General features: G+C 36.2%; 1 protein-coding gene across 1 annotated transcript; it reads right to left on the bottom strand.

Annotated features, from left to right (window-relative positions):
• Positions 1-151: 151 nt before the first annotated feature.
• On the bottom strand, positions 152-13,523 carry LOC129891432 (bifunctional purple acid phosphatase 26-like). Its single transcript, XM_055966797.1, has 10 exons — positions 13,329-13,523; positions 11,508-11,747; positions 9,864-10,064; positions 8,914-9,025; positions 4,678-4,904; positions 3,565-3,703; positions 2,299-2,519; positions 1,276-1,397; positions 1,037-1,198; positions 152-473 (listed from the first exon to the last, which is right to left on the bottom strand). Exons 2-10 carry the CDS (start codon positions 11,670-11,672, stop codon positions 386-388), a joined length of 1,437 nt encoding a protein of 478 aa, XP_055822772.1. The 5' UTR covers positions 11,673-11,747; positions 13,329-13,523; the 3' UTR covers positions 152-385.
• Between the last annotated feature and the right edge of the window lie 2,139 nt (positions 13,524-15,662).

Here is a 15,662-nt window from a genome sequence, read left to right on the forward strand (position 1 = left end):
GTAAAGAGTGTTGTTTGGTTGGAAAGAATTAATATAGAGGGGGCATAAGGCTGCAGTTATTTTTTCCCCAGAAAATAACTTATTTACTATATTCAGAAAATTACCATTTGTAGTTTTACTTTTGAGTTTCATAACAGAGATATCAATCAAATAACACAAAAAATGAAAATTTAACATGTAGTAATTTCAAATTTACAAGAGCTTAAGTACTTCATAATGCTGCCATATATAAACAACACAAACTCTTATTTTACATGACCAATACTCTGGGAAAATAGCTGGATCCACTCTCCAACAAAAGTAGAAACATTTTACAATGTAATTGCATACTAGGATCAGGGCATAAAATTACCCCATTGTTTCACAACATGCTTGAGCAACTGTCTCAGAACCACGCAGTGGAGGAGAGCCTTTCGGAAATGACAGAGTTAAGATGATTCTTGTTCAACTTTCTCCTGCGATGACCACTTCCCCTGCATAAAAATGGCGTTTATTAGCCACTGGATGGTATCGAGAGTAAACAACAACGGGAATCATTTACTGTTTCTTAGCACTCGAGAGTATGGCTTAGACGTCAACTATAGGGGATCAGGGGTCAAATTGCAGTGGAAACAAAAAAGATAGGTCATGTACCCTCAGTTACTTAAGCCTGAGTGGACAGTGTTACCCTATAACTATGTTGATGGGAGATCGCGGTGCATGCAATCTGGTCTGGACATCATCGTTATATAAGAATGATCATAAACCAATTTGTATTTCAAGTAATGAAATGGTGTAAGAACTAAACCAGAACTAAGACAAATAGTGACAAAGCAACTTTTAGCATTGAGAATATTTTCTTGATTACAACTTACAAATATAAAAGAAACACCAGAAACATTGAATGTTTTGTGGCATGGATCGAAAAGCTGCAAACTACATGAGTTGGAAGTTCTTCAATATTATCAAGTTCCAACTAGATGGAACATTCAATAAAGAAATTAATATGGTAGAGAAGAAAAGAATGTAATCGAAAAGCTAGAAAGGAATTACTGACCAATACTGGTTGTGCAATGTAAATGAGTCAGTTGTAACTTTATTTCCATCGTCATTTCGGTTCCAGTGGTAGAATGCATGTGTTCTATTCTTGATCTCTAGCGTCGAATGACCATAACTGGCTTCACGGAAAGCAGAATATTCTGGCTGGGGATCTCTAAATCTGGACAGAAAGGCAAATGATAATATAGTTCAACAGCAAATAGAAAGTTATATTAGTTAAATTTTTATGTAACTTACCTTGAAGCAAGACCTTCTGAATTTCCTCCATCACCAACAGTTATGTAAATAGGAGCTGTTTTATCTGGTACAGGATAAGCATCACCACTCGAGACATTGTAGTGTATATTAGATATGCGATACTGAAAATGACGAAAAAATTGGAAGTTAACATTAGGTCTTAATAATTACAATCCAAATAGAGTTTAAAGGAAAACCAGAGAAGGCGGAAGAAATGTGCAATTGATATCTGCAGCTAATTCTAACACAACAGTGCTTCACATACAGTACCACAAGTAACAACAACAACAACAAACCAAAGTGTAGTCCCACAGGTGGGGTCTGGAAAGGGTAGAGTGTATGCAGCCTTACACCTACCTTGAGAAGATAGGGAGGTTGTTTCTGATAGACTCTCGGTTGAGCGAGCGATGAAAAAGAGGCAGTAGTAACAAGCAGAAACAACATCAAGAAAACAAGATAACGAGGCTAAATAATAACATGTAGTAATAGAAATCTAAAGATTGGGATGCCTCGCGATTCATAAATTCATCTTCAATAAAAGAAAAGAAAGCATTGATGCCCCTCTAGCCTATATCCTGATAGCCCTCACATTACTGCAAGTAACCCTCAATTTTTTTTGAGTAAAATGCTAGACTGTCCAGGAAGATATCAGTTTGGAAATAAACATGATACATCTAGTGTAGTACTCCATTTATTCAAAGCATTTGTTCTGGGGCTAAATCAGCATTTTTTGTATTGTGCCTACAATCTATATTTTTGCTATTGTGTTGCATGTTTCTACATGTCTGCCAAGGTGCTCCAGTCTTTGGTTGATACTGTTATGTAGAGAGGAACACAATTTACTCAAAGATATAGCGCATTGCGGATTGAACTTTGTTAAGATATTCCAGCTTCCTATTGATCTTTGTTAGCTCTAGCTGAGTTCTTTTTCTTTTTGAGAGTTAATTTTGGCTGTATCAAAACGTGATCTTTACTTTGAAAGACCAGCAGTGACGACAAGTATGATGAGATAAGACAACTTACTGATCTTTCATAGGCATGGACGTGGCCAGCAAAGATCACATCGACTTTGTATTTGACAAACCATCTTTCATAGGCGGATCTCATGCTTTCCCCTTCCATGAAATGGGCTTCATTACTGTTGTAGATAGGAACATGCATAAGGACTATAAGCCAAGGAGTTTTCTCTCTGTTCACCTTTTTAAATTCCTCTTTCAGCCAATGCCATTGAGGTGTATATTTTACTGCATGACAAGAGAGCGAATAAATAGCTATTCAATCAAAAGAGCAATTATTACCGAAAATGATGGTTTACGCCCTATATCTTAACAATGTATGTTAGCTGGCTAATTAATGGCAGAGTCCACAAAAACACAAATTTTAAGCTCCTTTTTTCGACAAATATCTTTTCAAATCACAAGTAGGAGATTTAATGAAGTGTTGTTAGCAGGTCTAGTGTGTGGCAACAACTCATTGAAACTTCTTTGAGTCTTTTGAAATTAGAAAATTTGTACATTTCAGAATCTTGATTTTAGTTTGTGTCCGTATCTATTTGTCATTAAGCGTATATTTTTTGTAAAATCTTCAATTTACTCAAATTTTAGCAAAAGCTAGTAGATTTTTCAGATCTAGATCATCAACTTAGTTTCAAGAAACCTCATTGCGCTTCACTAAAACTCTCTAACTTCTGTGTACCAACCCGAATAATTTGTGTTTATCAGCAAGGTATCAGAATTTAAGTTGCTCGGACTCTTCACTTTGGGTGCCGCACCCGTGTTGACATGACATGAGTGTGGGTGTGGGATCAGTATCGGATTTGGTCAACCGATTTTGGGTACTTTGACCAAAATTGACAGAGAAATTCGGACAGATACTTATGATTTATGTAGTCAAAACAAAGGCATGGTGAAATTGAAAGAAAAGGGGAATAGCTTGTATATAGAAATTTATATGTCAGTCCTTTTCCTTTTATCACCTTTTGGGATTCTCCTCTTGAACAAAATTTTCTCCTCGGAAAACTTTGTGAGTTTCCACATAATGTCTCATAATTTACACATACAACTCTTTTTAGCTATTGAGTTATCCTTAACTGAATCCCTGCATCCGTATCTATAGCTGGATCCATACCCCCGAACATTAAAATTTAGATCATGAAGGATCAGACATGTGTATGAGAAGGGACATATGTATAATTTATAACACTTTTACCTGACTACCTCCACTTAGGAAGTTAAAGTAGCTAGTTAGAAAAACAAAAAGAAACAAGCATAAGTGGGAACAATTACTTACCAAAAGGGGAATAGCTTGATAGGACAATTATGTGAGCAGATGCCCTTCTGATGGCATACCAAAGGGGATTACTGCTTTTTGAAGCTCGATAAGGTGTGGGGTATCTAGATAGAAACGATCTGAATGGAACTACTTCTCCCTGTACATAATGAGAAATATAGTCAATGGGGCATCAAATATTTTGAATGAACATAGTACAAAGTTCCTTTGGATGGGAGTAATTTTACATGACTCATTGGTGGAATTCTATTTTATTTTGATTAAGTCAGTACAGTTTAAGACATTGCTCAAAAAGACGCAAGCACATTGGAGGTCGAGATGTACAGTAACAACAACATACCCAGTGTAATCCCACAAGTGGGGTTTGGGGAGGATAGAGTGTACGCAGACCTTACCCCTACCAAGGGAGGTAAAGAGGTTGTTTCTGATAGACCCTCGGCTCAAGGAAAAGCATATCAAGTAGATCGAAAAAGAAATAATGGAAGTGAAGACACCATGGCAAAATACTATAGAAAGCATGACGAAACATTCAGGAAAAAAGGATCAGTAACTACAATAAAATAGTGCGATAATCGAAGTACAAGAGAAATTGGAGGTCTAGAGATGAATTTGAAATTTTTTCTACATGTAGAATTAGGGTTCATGCTTTTGCAAATCAGCCATCACAGCCTCGGGGTCTATCTGAGAATCGTGAAAGAATTGCCAATGTTCTGCATAAGCGCAAAACATCTTTAGTTCATCTTTGGTTCAAGTGAATGGCGTGCTTGTGGCTACTAGAATCTTTTCACAACAAAGTAAATCTCACTTTTTAACTGGAAAGCAGTAGTAACAATGAGAATAAAACATGTCCTACAGTAGAAAACCTCTTCAGCAACAATGTTACAAATTTACTAGGTTTAGTGACCTTGATAATAAAAGATGACATCAAGGTAAATTCTTTTTTAACCTAAAGAAGACAGTTTTTTTAATTCTATTCACACTTGCATGATTCTACTAAGTATCTACATTTGTAGTCATAGACTTAGGATGTAGCCACTTAACTGACATTATAAAGAAATCCGAAAAACTTTGTGAAACATATGCAAGGTCTTTAGTTGTATTACAATACATTACCATATACGGAAAGTATTCTATTTCATGATTCCCAGCGGACCAAATCCATGGCTGGTATGCTGTACTTTGTTCAACTAGGCGGCCCCATGTATCCCAACGGACTCCAACATCGTTATATTGATATCTGTCAGCATAACAGAGATCTCCAACAAACAAGACAGTTTTTGCTCCACTTTGCATATAATGCTGAAGAGTTGAAAGAGAATTATATGTCTGACCAAGGTCACCTGCAAAGGATATTGAACGAATGTATAAGAATCATGACACAATAATGAGAGTGTTTGGCTAAGCTTATAAGCTTATCAAGCTGGCTTATTGTTACACCCCACATTCTTGAACTCGAAAGGTTCCTAAAGTTACTTAAAAGCTATCATGTGAGCCGCCTAAGTTACGACACCATTAAACAATTTCAAGAAGGGAGAATGTGACACCCCATAGTAGGGAAGATTGGAAATAAGATCAAGAGTAGTCGGAAGGAGTAGGAGGCTAAGTAATGAGTCGTAGGACTCGATTTACCAACGTACGCCCCTAACTTAGAAGTTTTACACACCAAGCTTGCGTAGCACGGATGACATAGGCTCTTAAACTAGGACGAGATTACGAACCCACGAGGAGGAGAAAAAAATTTCGCGGGGCAGCCAATGGGAGGGTGACACGTGGCAGCCCCTAAGCAAGCAGGTGACCCACCTGCTTGGGGTCAAGTAGGTGACCCACCTGCTTGGGGGGGGGGGGCACTTCCATGTGGCAGCCCCACATGGAGTGCATGGACACGGTGGCCCAATAGGGGCTGACACGTGTCACCCCTTGGGACCACCCATATAAGTGATATGTATCTCAAACTTCAGTTTATTCATCAAATTTCCAGCAAGCAACGTGAACAAAAAAAAAACCTAAAGCTAAGGAGAGAAAATTGCGACGGCTTTGGGAGAAAAATAGGTAAGTCCCGTTTTCGTTCCGTAAATTAATTAATTAGCGTATACTACGATGATATGGAAGTATTAGTAGTATAAAATTTTAATTCGGTGCAGCCAAAAATCGGACAGCAAGCTGCCACGACGTTACTTTGCGCTAAAAAAAGTTCCGAGACACAATTTCGGCTAGTTTTAGCCAATTTCGGGAAAGGTAAGTTCTTCCCCTCTAATTTGAAGTTTATGATGTTAAGTTAGGGTGTATTACACACCTTAGGAGCTGCTGGAAGTTGGGGAAAGGTTTGAAAAGTTCGGTGTTCGAAATAAGCGAAATTGGAATCGCTATAGTTAATTGTGAATCGAATAATACGTTGCGCTTGTAGGGCGTGACTGCTGGTCGTGTGGTGAGGTGCTGTGGTGCTGAAATATATGTTGATAAGGGCGTGGGGGGCTGCTGGTTGCAGCCACACGACCCTCCGCTTTGCAATTAAAGAATTCGCGAAAGAAAGATTAAAAACTCTAGTTTTGGTATCTTAGTTTCGAGTGAATTGTTGGGGGTTTATATTGTATAATGTTGTCGTAATATGTATATGTATGGGCTGCTGGTTATATTGTTGGTTAGCTGCAGGTGCTAAGGACATGGTTGTGGATTCGGATAGGGCACATTATAGGGGGGGTGCTGTCCGATTTTCGTTAACTTCTTAACTAGTTAAGGAACTAGTCGAGGGTGCAAGCGAGGGGACGAGTTCTATGAATACTCGTGGGTAGTCTAAGTTGCTGAAAAGTCTAAGGTTGTTAATACTTGCCTTACTTCCGTGTTAAATAGGTTTCGAGGACAACGACGTGGACGATTACGGGGAATCCATAAGAGGTATGTAAAGCCTATTCTTTCTCTTCTTTTGGCATGTCGTAGAGGTAAGTAAACAATGATGCGATCTCTGAAGTAATTCCATTCCTAAGTGTCTCTTATTCACTTCTGGGTAATGAACTTTTATAACAGTTAAGCTACTTTCCTTGAACCTTCTCTATACTAAGGACTTAATGAATATACGGGCTCCTAGTTGTAAGGACTATATGAAAACATGTATTCTGGAGTCCTTAAGCGGTTAGCATTACCTTAGTACGTGTCTAAGGACCCCGAAACACTAACTAGTATAGCCCTAATGGCATTTAGAGGGCATTTAAGGTGATTACATTACAATCTTGATTCTCAGACAATAGCTTAATTTGCTTCTACGGTCGAGTCTTCGATAATGATTTAAATTGCATATAGTTGCTCATTACTCTACTCGTGTATACAGTGACACATCTTTCACCGAGTCCCGGGCCGGGGTATGTTCTCGTGCGCAGTTCACTGCCTTATTCCTCGAGTCCCTCACTAGAGGGCCGGGATACGTGTGTATATATTTATATGACGATGTGTGGTAATAAGATGATGATGGCACTGGGTTGTGATGATATTACAGATGTATCCACCGGACTCCTTATAGGGCCGGCTATATGATATAATTTGAACATGCATGCTTTTATGATTCACAAGGTACAGGTACAGATTTCTCATATGATATGTTATCCCCTGCTTCGCGGTTTTAGATATGGTTTCAGTTATGTTATATTATGTTTTACATACTCAGTACGTATGTCGTACTGACCCCCTTCTCCGGGGGGCTGCGTTCATGCCCGCAGGTACAGGTACACAGTTTGGGGATCCGCCAGCGTAGGAGTCCCACTCAGCGGTCCGGAAGTGCTCCATTGTGCTGGAGCCTGACTTTGGGGTACTAAACCTTATTGTACATATTTGTTTTGTTCACGGGTACGGCGGGGGCCCTGTCCCGCCTTATGTTACAGTTTTCTTACTCTTAGAGGTCTGTGGATACATATGTGGGTTGTATACATATGTGGGTGGTATACGTATGTAGGTTGTACGTGTATATGAGTAGTGTATGAGCTGTATATGAGTTGTGTATGATCTGTATATGAGTTGTATATCAGTGGTACATGAGTTGTATATGCATGTATGTACAGCTGTACTGATATGACTTATGATTTGGGGCGTTCCCTGTATTGTGGCGGTCTTGTCGGCTCGCGTATGTATGTAGTACGGAACGACCCTATATGTTACTACAGCCTTGTCGGCTTGTATGTTTCTTACATGTTGATGCATTTGGGGTATAAATAGGAGACGGGTTATGTATAGTTGGCAGGGGTACACGTGTATGTCCGGTTTGGGCACCCGTCACGGCCTACGGGGTTGGGTCGTGACACTTATAAGCACTCTTTAGCTTATCTACGCATTTGGTAGCCACTAAAGTGCTTATAAGTTAAAATCAACCAAAAGTCATAAGCTGGTCATCCCCAACTTATGGATTTTCAATTTAAGCACTTTTGGTTTGACCAAGTATTTTACTATTTTTCCCAAAACAAAACTCCTAACTTCTTCTTCACTACGTATTCGTGGTTACTCCTTTTCTTATACTTTCAAATACATTATTTTTTGCAAAAATGTTAAGGGTATTTTAGTCATTGTAAAAAAAGAACAGTTTATCAACTTTTTTTTACCAAACACATCAACTGCTTATTAACAGTTTCAGCACTTCTATCCAAACACGTAATTTGCTTATTTGTAAAATCAGTTTCAGCATTTAAAAAATATGTTTAAACACTTAAAGTTTATCAGCTATTTACAGTCAACTAATCCAAATGGACTCACATACAATATGTGAAAAAAATAATACTTTATGATACAGTGTTAGTGATCTAGATGTGAAAAGTTTAAATAGGTGCAGGGTCATCAAGATGCAGTAAAACAGATATGAAACTTTAGCTGACTTGTTATTCCAAAGAGAGTCAAAGGTTTCTAATTTTGCTTCATAAGAATGGTTGGATTTATGTTACATTACCAAGAAAAAACCCATCGCTCATCCATGAACGAAAAAGTTAGGAACTAATTTTCTTTCTAATCTCTAGCATTTTATACATTTTCTTTCAGTTCTATATTGTGAAAACAAATAAACTATATTTCCGTCATAACAAAGTTATGTGACCAAGAGGTCACGGGTTTGAGCTATGGAAACAGCTTCATGCAGAAATGCAGCGTAAGGCTGCATACAATAGACCCTTGTGGTCCAGTCCGTCCTCGGACCCCGCACATAGCGAGAGCTTAGTGCACTAGACTACCTTTTTTCCTTTTAACAAAGTTATGTGATGTTATGGTGTATAACCCATCTTATAGAAACTTACAAGGATACAGCCCGTTCTTCTGAAAAAGATAAAAAAGTGAAAGAAATTTACGTAGCTAACTTATCAAATATAAATTTAAACTACTTACCTATGATGCCAAATATGTAAGAAGCATCTGGATCAACTTTTGGAGGAGTTTCAAACCAAAACTTCCGAGCAGAATCTCCTTTTCCAATTTCATAGTAGTACTTTGTGTCATACTAAACCAGAAGTTAAAACAGATTGAAAAAGGGGGAAGGGGTAACATATAAGACATCCATATGCCATTATCGCCATACAAAGAGATTATTAGGGAACTTCTTCCATGTGCCTCTTAATTACTAGTGCTCCTGAGGCGAAAGATGGAAAATACGTAACATATAGTATTTAAAATTAAACTGACAAACAAAATTTTTGAATCGTCAAATAAGCCAGATGTAAACCAATGGATGTTTGTCTATCAATCCAAGTTTTCATCCAAACTCATATTTTATAAGTAATATTAGATTAGAAAAACAAGCATAAGGAAAGTGTTGGTTGTTATGTACAACACAATTACTAACTGTGCAGATTACTAATAAATTTTATCATGGCGTCTATATCATTTACATTGGTTCTAGCCATGTAACACCAAAAAAGGAGCAAAGAGTGACAATAAGTTTATATCCAAACTCTTGTAATTACACCAAACTTCATTTTTTGTTGCTACAACAGTAATATGTTAGTCGACCTATCCTTCTTAACCTTCTTTTTTCTAATAAGTCCCATCGTTGTTAGTCTTTGCCTTGGAAATGAAACAGAGAGGAAATCATCTAATATGAACTAAGAAGAGAAATTAGGCTTAAGAATTTTACTGCGAGATGAAATACCGTCCTCCCACAACAGAAAAATAAGCAGTACTTATTTGGTCGGGAAATATATATGGGAATGCTCACCTATATGCTACGTTAAAATGCACTTGCATGATGCATATTAGCCCATAGGCCATAACCAACAAGATAAAAATGATAAATCTTTCATTTTTTAAAAGAGGGATAACAAAATGCTGGTCTTGACTACCTGAAGGCCAGTTACAAGGCACTGATGTATGTAACCGGACTTGTATTTGTAGAATGTGTAGTTTGTTAGAGTCCCTTCAACAGTAACATCATATTTTCCTTCAGATAAGCCATATCGCACTTCGCTAGAACCTGGTTCATCAGCAGTTACCCATGAGATAATGACAGCTTTTCCGTCATAGTCACCTTGTGTAATATGCACCTAGAAGAATGACTGAAGTCGTTAGCACTTTAGAGGCCACATAAACCCATTGTCATCTCAAAAGCCATGTTTATGAAAGAACACACAGGAGCAAAACTAGGGATGGCAATGGGGTGGGGCCGGTTGCTGATCAATTTGTTCATGGCATTACTCACCATTATAATTTTTCACAGAATATCTTTGTAAAATTCAATCATTTTTGCAAGCTCAAATCTAGTAGTTAAGGACGTTGATCTGATCAAGAAAAGAAATTTCTTCACAAGAACTTTAATACAGAAGTGCTTTGACATCTACTATTGCAATTCTGTGACCTAGATCCAAATAATACATAACTAAAGCTAATTGAAATTCCATCAAAATAATTACAAACAACTTATGCTAAACTGCATTCATTGTGTAAAAAGTACTATCAAACAGTTAGTATAAGCATCTTAATCTTTTTATAATTAAGACAATGAAAAAAAGTAGGCATAATACATAAAAATGCCCTTTAACTTGGCTTCAGCTGGCATCTATGCCCTCCAACTTTGGATGTGCACAGCTAGGCACTTAAACTTGTAAAAAATTGAACAAGTAGACAGACGTGTCCTACGTGGCATAATACATGTAGGATGCCAAATAGGACACGTCATGTAGGACGGATGTGTCTAGTTTTTCAAATTGTGGATAGTTAAAGTGCCTACTTGTGCACTAGTAAAGTTAGAGGTCATAGTTGTCAGCTGAAACCAAGTTAAGGGTCATATGTATTATGCCAAAAAAGTACAGTTTTGGATCCAATTCTCTCAACATTATGAGCCACTGAAAAAGCAATGCACAAAAAAAATTGCATTATATATGTCACAAGAAGTAAAAATATTAGTAGAAAAAAATGAAATAAGAAAAAACCTAAGCTCTAATCTAGTCTGTTGAATGCTGCATCACATATCTTCATATTATATTATAAAGAAGAAGTGACATGAAAAAACTTGTGCGGGGTGGGTTAAGGCTTCCCCCCCCCCCTCCCAACATCCCTAAGCAAAACTTCTGCATAGGAAACAGCTTGGAATTCGAAATAGAAAAGAATATATAGAAGCAAAACGTTTAGCTAGTATCAAAGCAACCATGGAGCTTGAAATTCATCAGAGAAAACAAAATGTGGAGTTCGAGCTTCTCATGTTCTGCAAAACAGATGAGCATGACGAACGTTCTACTTACAAATTTATAGCAATATTATTCTGTTCTTTAAATCACAATTTTCTAGTATCTCAAGAAAGTGCTAGTAGAGAACTTTGCAAATTGGAAGATTGAATATTATGCATTGAACTAACACTTGGATTTAAAGCAATTGAACAAGAATTGACCGTAACAAGAATTCACTAGGAAAGGACAGTAGACGAACAAATCACCTATTAAGAAAGCTTTGACCGACCCAACAAAAAGTAAGTCTTAAGACTGCAAACTTACTTGCTGTGGAACGTTATAACCCTTTGGAACTGAAAGTACTTCATTTTCAAGGGGAATATCCACAGACGGAAACTGAGTTCGAACGAATGCACTTGTTATACCAGCACTCCCATTGTCTATAAATGTCAAAAAGAGAGATAACGAAAAGAAGAGACAAAGCAACATTGGCTCCTCTCCACTAACTTCCAAGATAAGCACCACTCAATCAGCGAGAGCTCAGGCAACACCAGTTATAATTGACTGCATCCAAGAAGAACCGACGCAAAGATCAGAAGGTTAAAGAAATGACATTACTACTTATGTATGAGAATATACAATCTGATTCCATCTCAAAAATAGAATTCCTTTTTGCACATTTATCACCTAACTCATCAAACTACAAATAAGAAACAAACTCAGAGCAAATAAGAGCAGAAGATCTCTTACCCCTTCTCCTTGAAACGAGTAAACAAGAAGATAAAAGGAAAAGATTAAATTACAGAGAAGAAGTAAAAAGTAAACATTACAAACACATGCTGAGAAATTTCCCAATAATACCACAATGACAAAGAATTAGCACAAAGGCCCATCACCTAAGAAAATCATCTAGTAATCCTTTTCGCCCATCTTTTGGTTTTACCTCTCTTTTCAAGGCACCAGTGCAACTTAAATCACAATAAAAGGGGCAGCCCGGTGCACTTAAGCTCCCGCTATGTGCAGGGTCCGGGGAAGGGCCCGATCACAAGGGTCTATTGTACGCAGCCTTACCTTGCATTTCTGCCAGAGGCTGTTTCCAAGGCTTGAACCCGTGACCTCTGTAACTTAAATCACAATATAAAGCAAAAACAATTCAGCATCTCTCAGCAATCTCTTTATAATATCAACGATGTCTATGCAAACTAAACAAAGAATTGGAGGTTCTTAACTCAGTATCACTTATCTCCAAGACTCATTCCAGTTCAAAGTGCATAAACAAACAAACAAAATTAAAATCACGCCAGTTGTATATATCAAAGTTCACTTTTAAATTAGGTATACTAGAAATATTACAAATCGATAAAGAATGCATAAGTTTCAAGCTCATTTATAATATTTATAGTCCTGAACCTCTATCGGAAAACCACATATCTTAAAAACAATCACACCCATTAGAATGAATGTGACTAGAAGATCAAGAAAGAAATATGGGGTTGTACCAAGAAGACTAAGCCAGAGGGGAGTGAGCCGGCAAGTCTAAGGGGTTGGTATCAGCACATCTTTATGCATAAAAAGTTCCTATTTTTAACTGGAAATACTAGAATCCTTGAAAATCTAATAAGTGTATCATACTTATTTATATCACAGTTAAACATAAACAACAACCATGCCTCAGTAAAACATGGGCGGAGCAAGAAAGTTACCTACGGTCCCCAGTAGCTTTAGTCTAAACCTTGTACCTGTATCAAGAAGTCCACTAAACATGCACCCAAAAAAGTAAATTCAGAATCTAGTTACTAAAGCGTGATGACTCTATTCTGAAATGTAGAACCCAAAAAGTTCAAATCCAGGCTTCGCTTATGTTCCAAACAAGTTGTGATAGGCTATATTATTTACTACTAGTTCTTAAAATTTTGGGAACAAAGAAGAAAATTGAAGATCATATCATCTACATCAAAAATGCAATCTTTCTGGATTGGGTGTAATAGAATCATCACATACCTAGCAGAAAATGTATGATATTCACTCCTATTAAAATTATATACAGTTCTTAACTCTGTCAAAATACAACCTTTCACAAAAAGAAATCATACCCACATGAAATAAATTTGATTAGAACATCAAGAAAGTGTTGGGGTAGAGTACCTTTGAAGGCTGAAACAAGAAGGGAGTGAACCAGTAAATCTTTGATATTTCTGTACTAAAAAAATGCAATCTTTTTGAAATGGGTATATCAAAAAGATGATTTTTTTTGAATTGGGTATAGTAGAATTACTACAAATCACCTAAAAAAAAACACAAGAATTTACAAGAGAATAGTAGTTCTCTATCAGTCGTAGGGGTGTTTGGTTGGTTAATTTAATTGCTTAAAAAGAAAGATATGTCAGAAGGGAAGCGAGGTTACGTGGCAAGATGTGATTGGTGATCTAATGTTGTGGGCCCCTTATGACTCACTGAATAAAATATCTTGTAATAAGCTATTCTCTCTAGATCTATCTATTATAAAAATATTTTTTTGCACTATACATAAAAGTTCTTTAACTTATCTTAAATGTCATTTACGTCCTTTAATTTTTTATGTGCATAAGTAGAGATACATATTTTATGTAACATAATACATGCAGGAACCTGAATAGGATACAAATTGTGACATGTGATATTTATTTATATTTGTCCGACTTTATATAAGTTTAAGTATTTATTTACGCACACCAAAAGTTAGAAGGCACAATGTCAGATGAAGTCAAGCGGATTCTTTATTGATGTCTTTTCGCGGTTGATCGAATTTCGCACCTAAAGAAGTCGGTCCTTGTGATGAGGATGACTCTTCTCTTGCTGTCAAAAGTTCTTATTATAAAGAGCATGTTTATTAATTATGCAGATATTTTTATGTATTATGTCAATATATTTCTACTCAAAGTGAGGGAATTAAGATTAACCTTAATATGAACTTATGTTACACAATTTATTTTTTTAAGGTTAAACTTTTTGTTTTTTATTTTAATTATGTAATTGGATATGAAATCCTTAATTGTTTTTTGATAAAATTTGGCATAACACATAATTGGCCCTTAAATTTTGCTTCAAATTTTAAGTTGGACCCAATTTTTATAGTGCACAAGTAGGCACTTTAACTATCTCACTCTTTAACAAAAAAATCTGTGAATCCATCCTGGCATAACGCGTGATCGGGGACGCAATTTAGGTGCGTCAGGTGTTATTTTTGAGACCCACAACTGTAAAAAAAGAAGCAAAAATGACAACTCTATCCTTAATGAATATCTTGTATATATGTGTGTGTCTTTATTTTTCCTATCAAAATACCATTTATTTCTTCTTTCTACTACTAGTATAGAAGCTTTTTTCTCGCTTTTTTGCACGATTTCTGATTTTTTTTATGCAATGGCTTCAAATTTTTTTGTCATTGTGGAAAAAGAGCTATAATAAAGATTTCTTGATCTGCAAATAATCGAGGTCATTGGTTTCTTAGATTTGAAGATGTTCGAGTATGATTTCATTTTATATAACTATTTTTTGTTTAAATTTTAATATTCAAGATTCAATTTTTATAGTTATTTTGTTCTTTGTAAACAAGTTGGATATAAGTTTTTTAGGTGGTGTGAAGTTGATTATACTGAACATGCTAGAATTGCAATTTCAGAATTATAAAAGAGGATAAAAAAGCATGATGAAGAAAAGGAAAAGATCGGGAGAAAATATCAAAATTTGCTGATCATTGTGATACTATGTTGGATCTATAGAGAGTTCTTTATCTAGTAACTGTTATGTACGTTGATTTTCGGTATCATTTTTCCTGTAATGTAGTTTTCTTTTGGGGTTGGTGGCTACTTATATCTATTGTAATCAAGCAAATTACTTTAATTTCAGAACAATATCTTTAGCTTTAATTTGAAACATATGTTTCATCACTCTACAATTTCATCACTTCAATATAGGCACTAGCACCACAATTTGCACACAAAAGAAGCCCATACGCACATGCTAAACTAGCTTTACAAAGCGTCAACTTAAAATACATAAACTAGCTTCACAAGAACTACAATGACATCTAAAGACTTGTTTAAAGACAAACATATATCAAAATAATTCAAAATACATCATAATGATCAGTGATTGAAGTATGCCTTTACAAAATATATATCAAAATACGCAAAAATACGATCCACATTGTTTTTCACCAAGAAGCCACATCACTAACAACTGTTGAACTCTTAAGGAGCCCGATTGGAATTGATTTGCAATTTTTTTCGCTATGACATTAGTTGAAGTTGGTTTCTAGTCATAGGATTTTTTTTCTTTCTATTTCAAACTAGGTGGCTTAAATCCAAGGTCAATATTTGTTTGTAATGCGCCCTTTAATGCTACTTGAGACCCACTTGAGATAACTCTTTTACTTTATCTTTCAAGCTACATTATTGCTTTATATTATTCATTATTATAGATAAAGATATAAAAGAA

Source organism: Solanum dulcamara, chromosome 6 (genome assembly GCF_947179165.1).
Source record: "Solanum dulcamara chromosome 6, daSolDulc1.2, whole genome shotgun sequence".
Lineage (NCBI taxonomy): Eukaryota > Viridiplantae > Streptophyta > Magnoliopsida > Solanales > Solanaceae > Solanum > Solanum dulcamara.

Coding starts and splice junctions, on each gene's coding strand:
- LOC129891432 (XM_055966797.1), bottom strand. CDS start 11,672: ATGTTGCTTTGTCTCTTCTTTTCGTTATCTCTCTTTTTGACATTTATA. Junction 4,905..8,913: donor TTACATATTTGGCATCATAG/GTAAGTAGTTTA, acceptor TATCCTTTGCAG/GTGACCTTGGTCAGACATAT. Junction 3,704..4,677: donor TAGAATACTTTCCGTATATG/GTAATGTATTGT, acceptor CATTATGTACAG/GGAGAAGTAGTTCCATTCAG.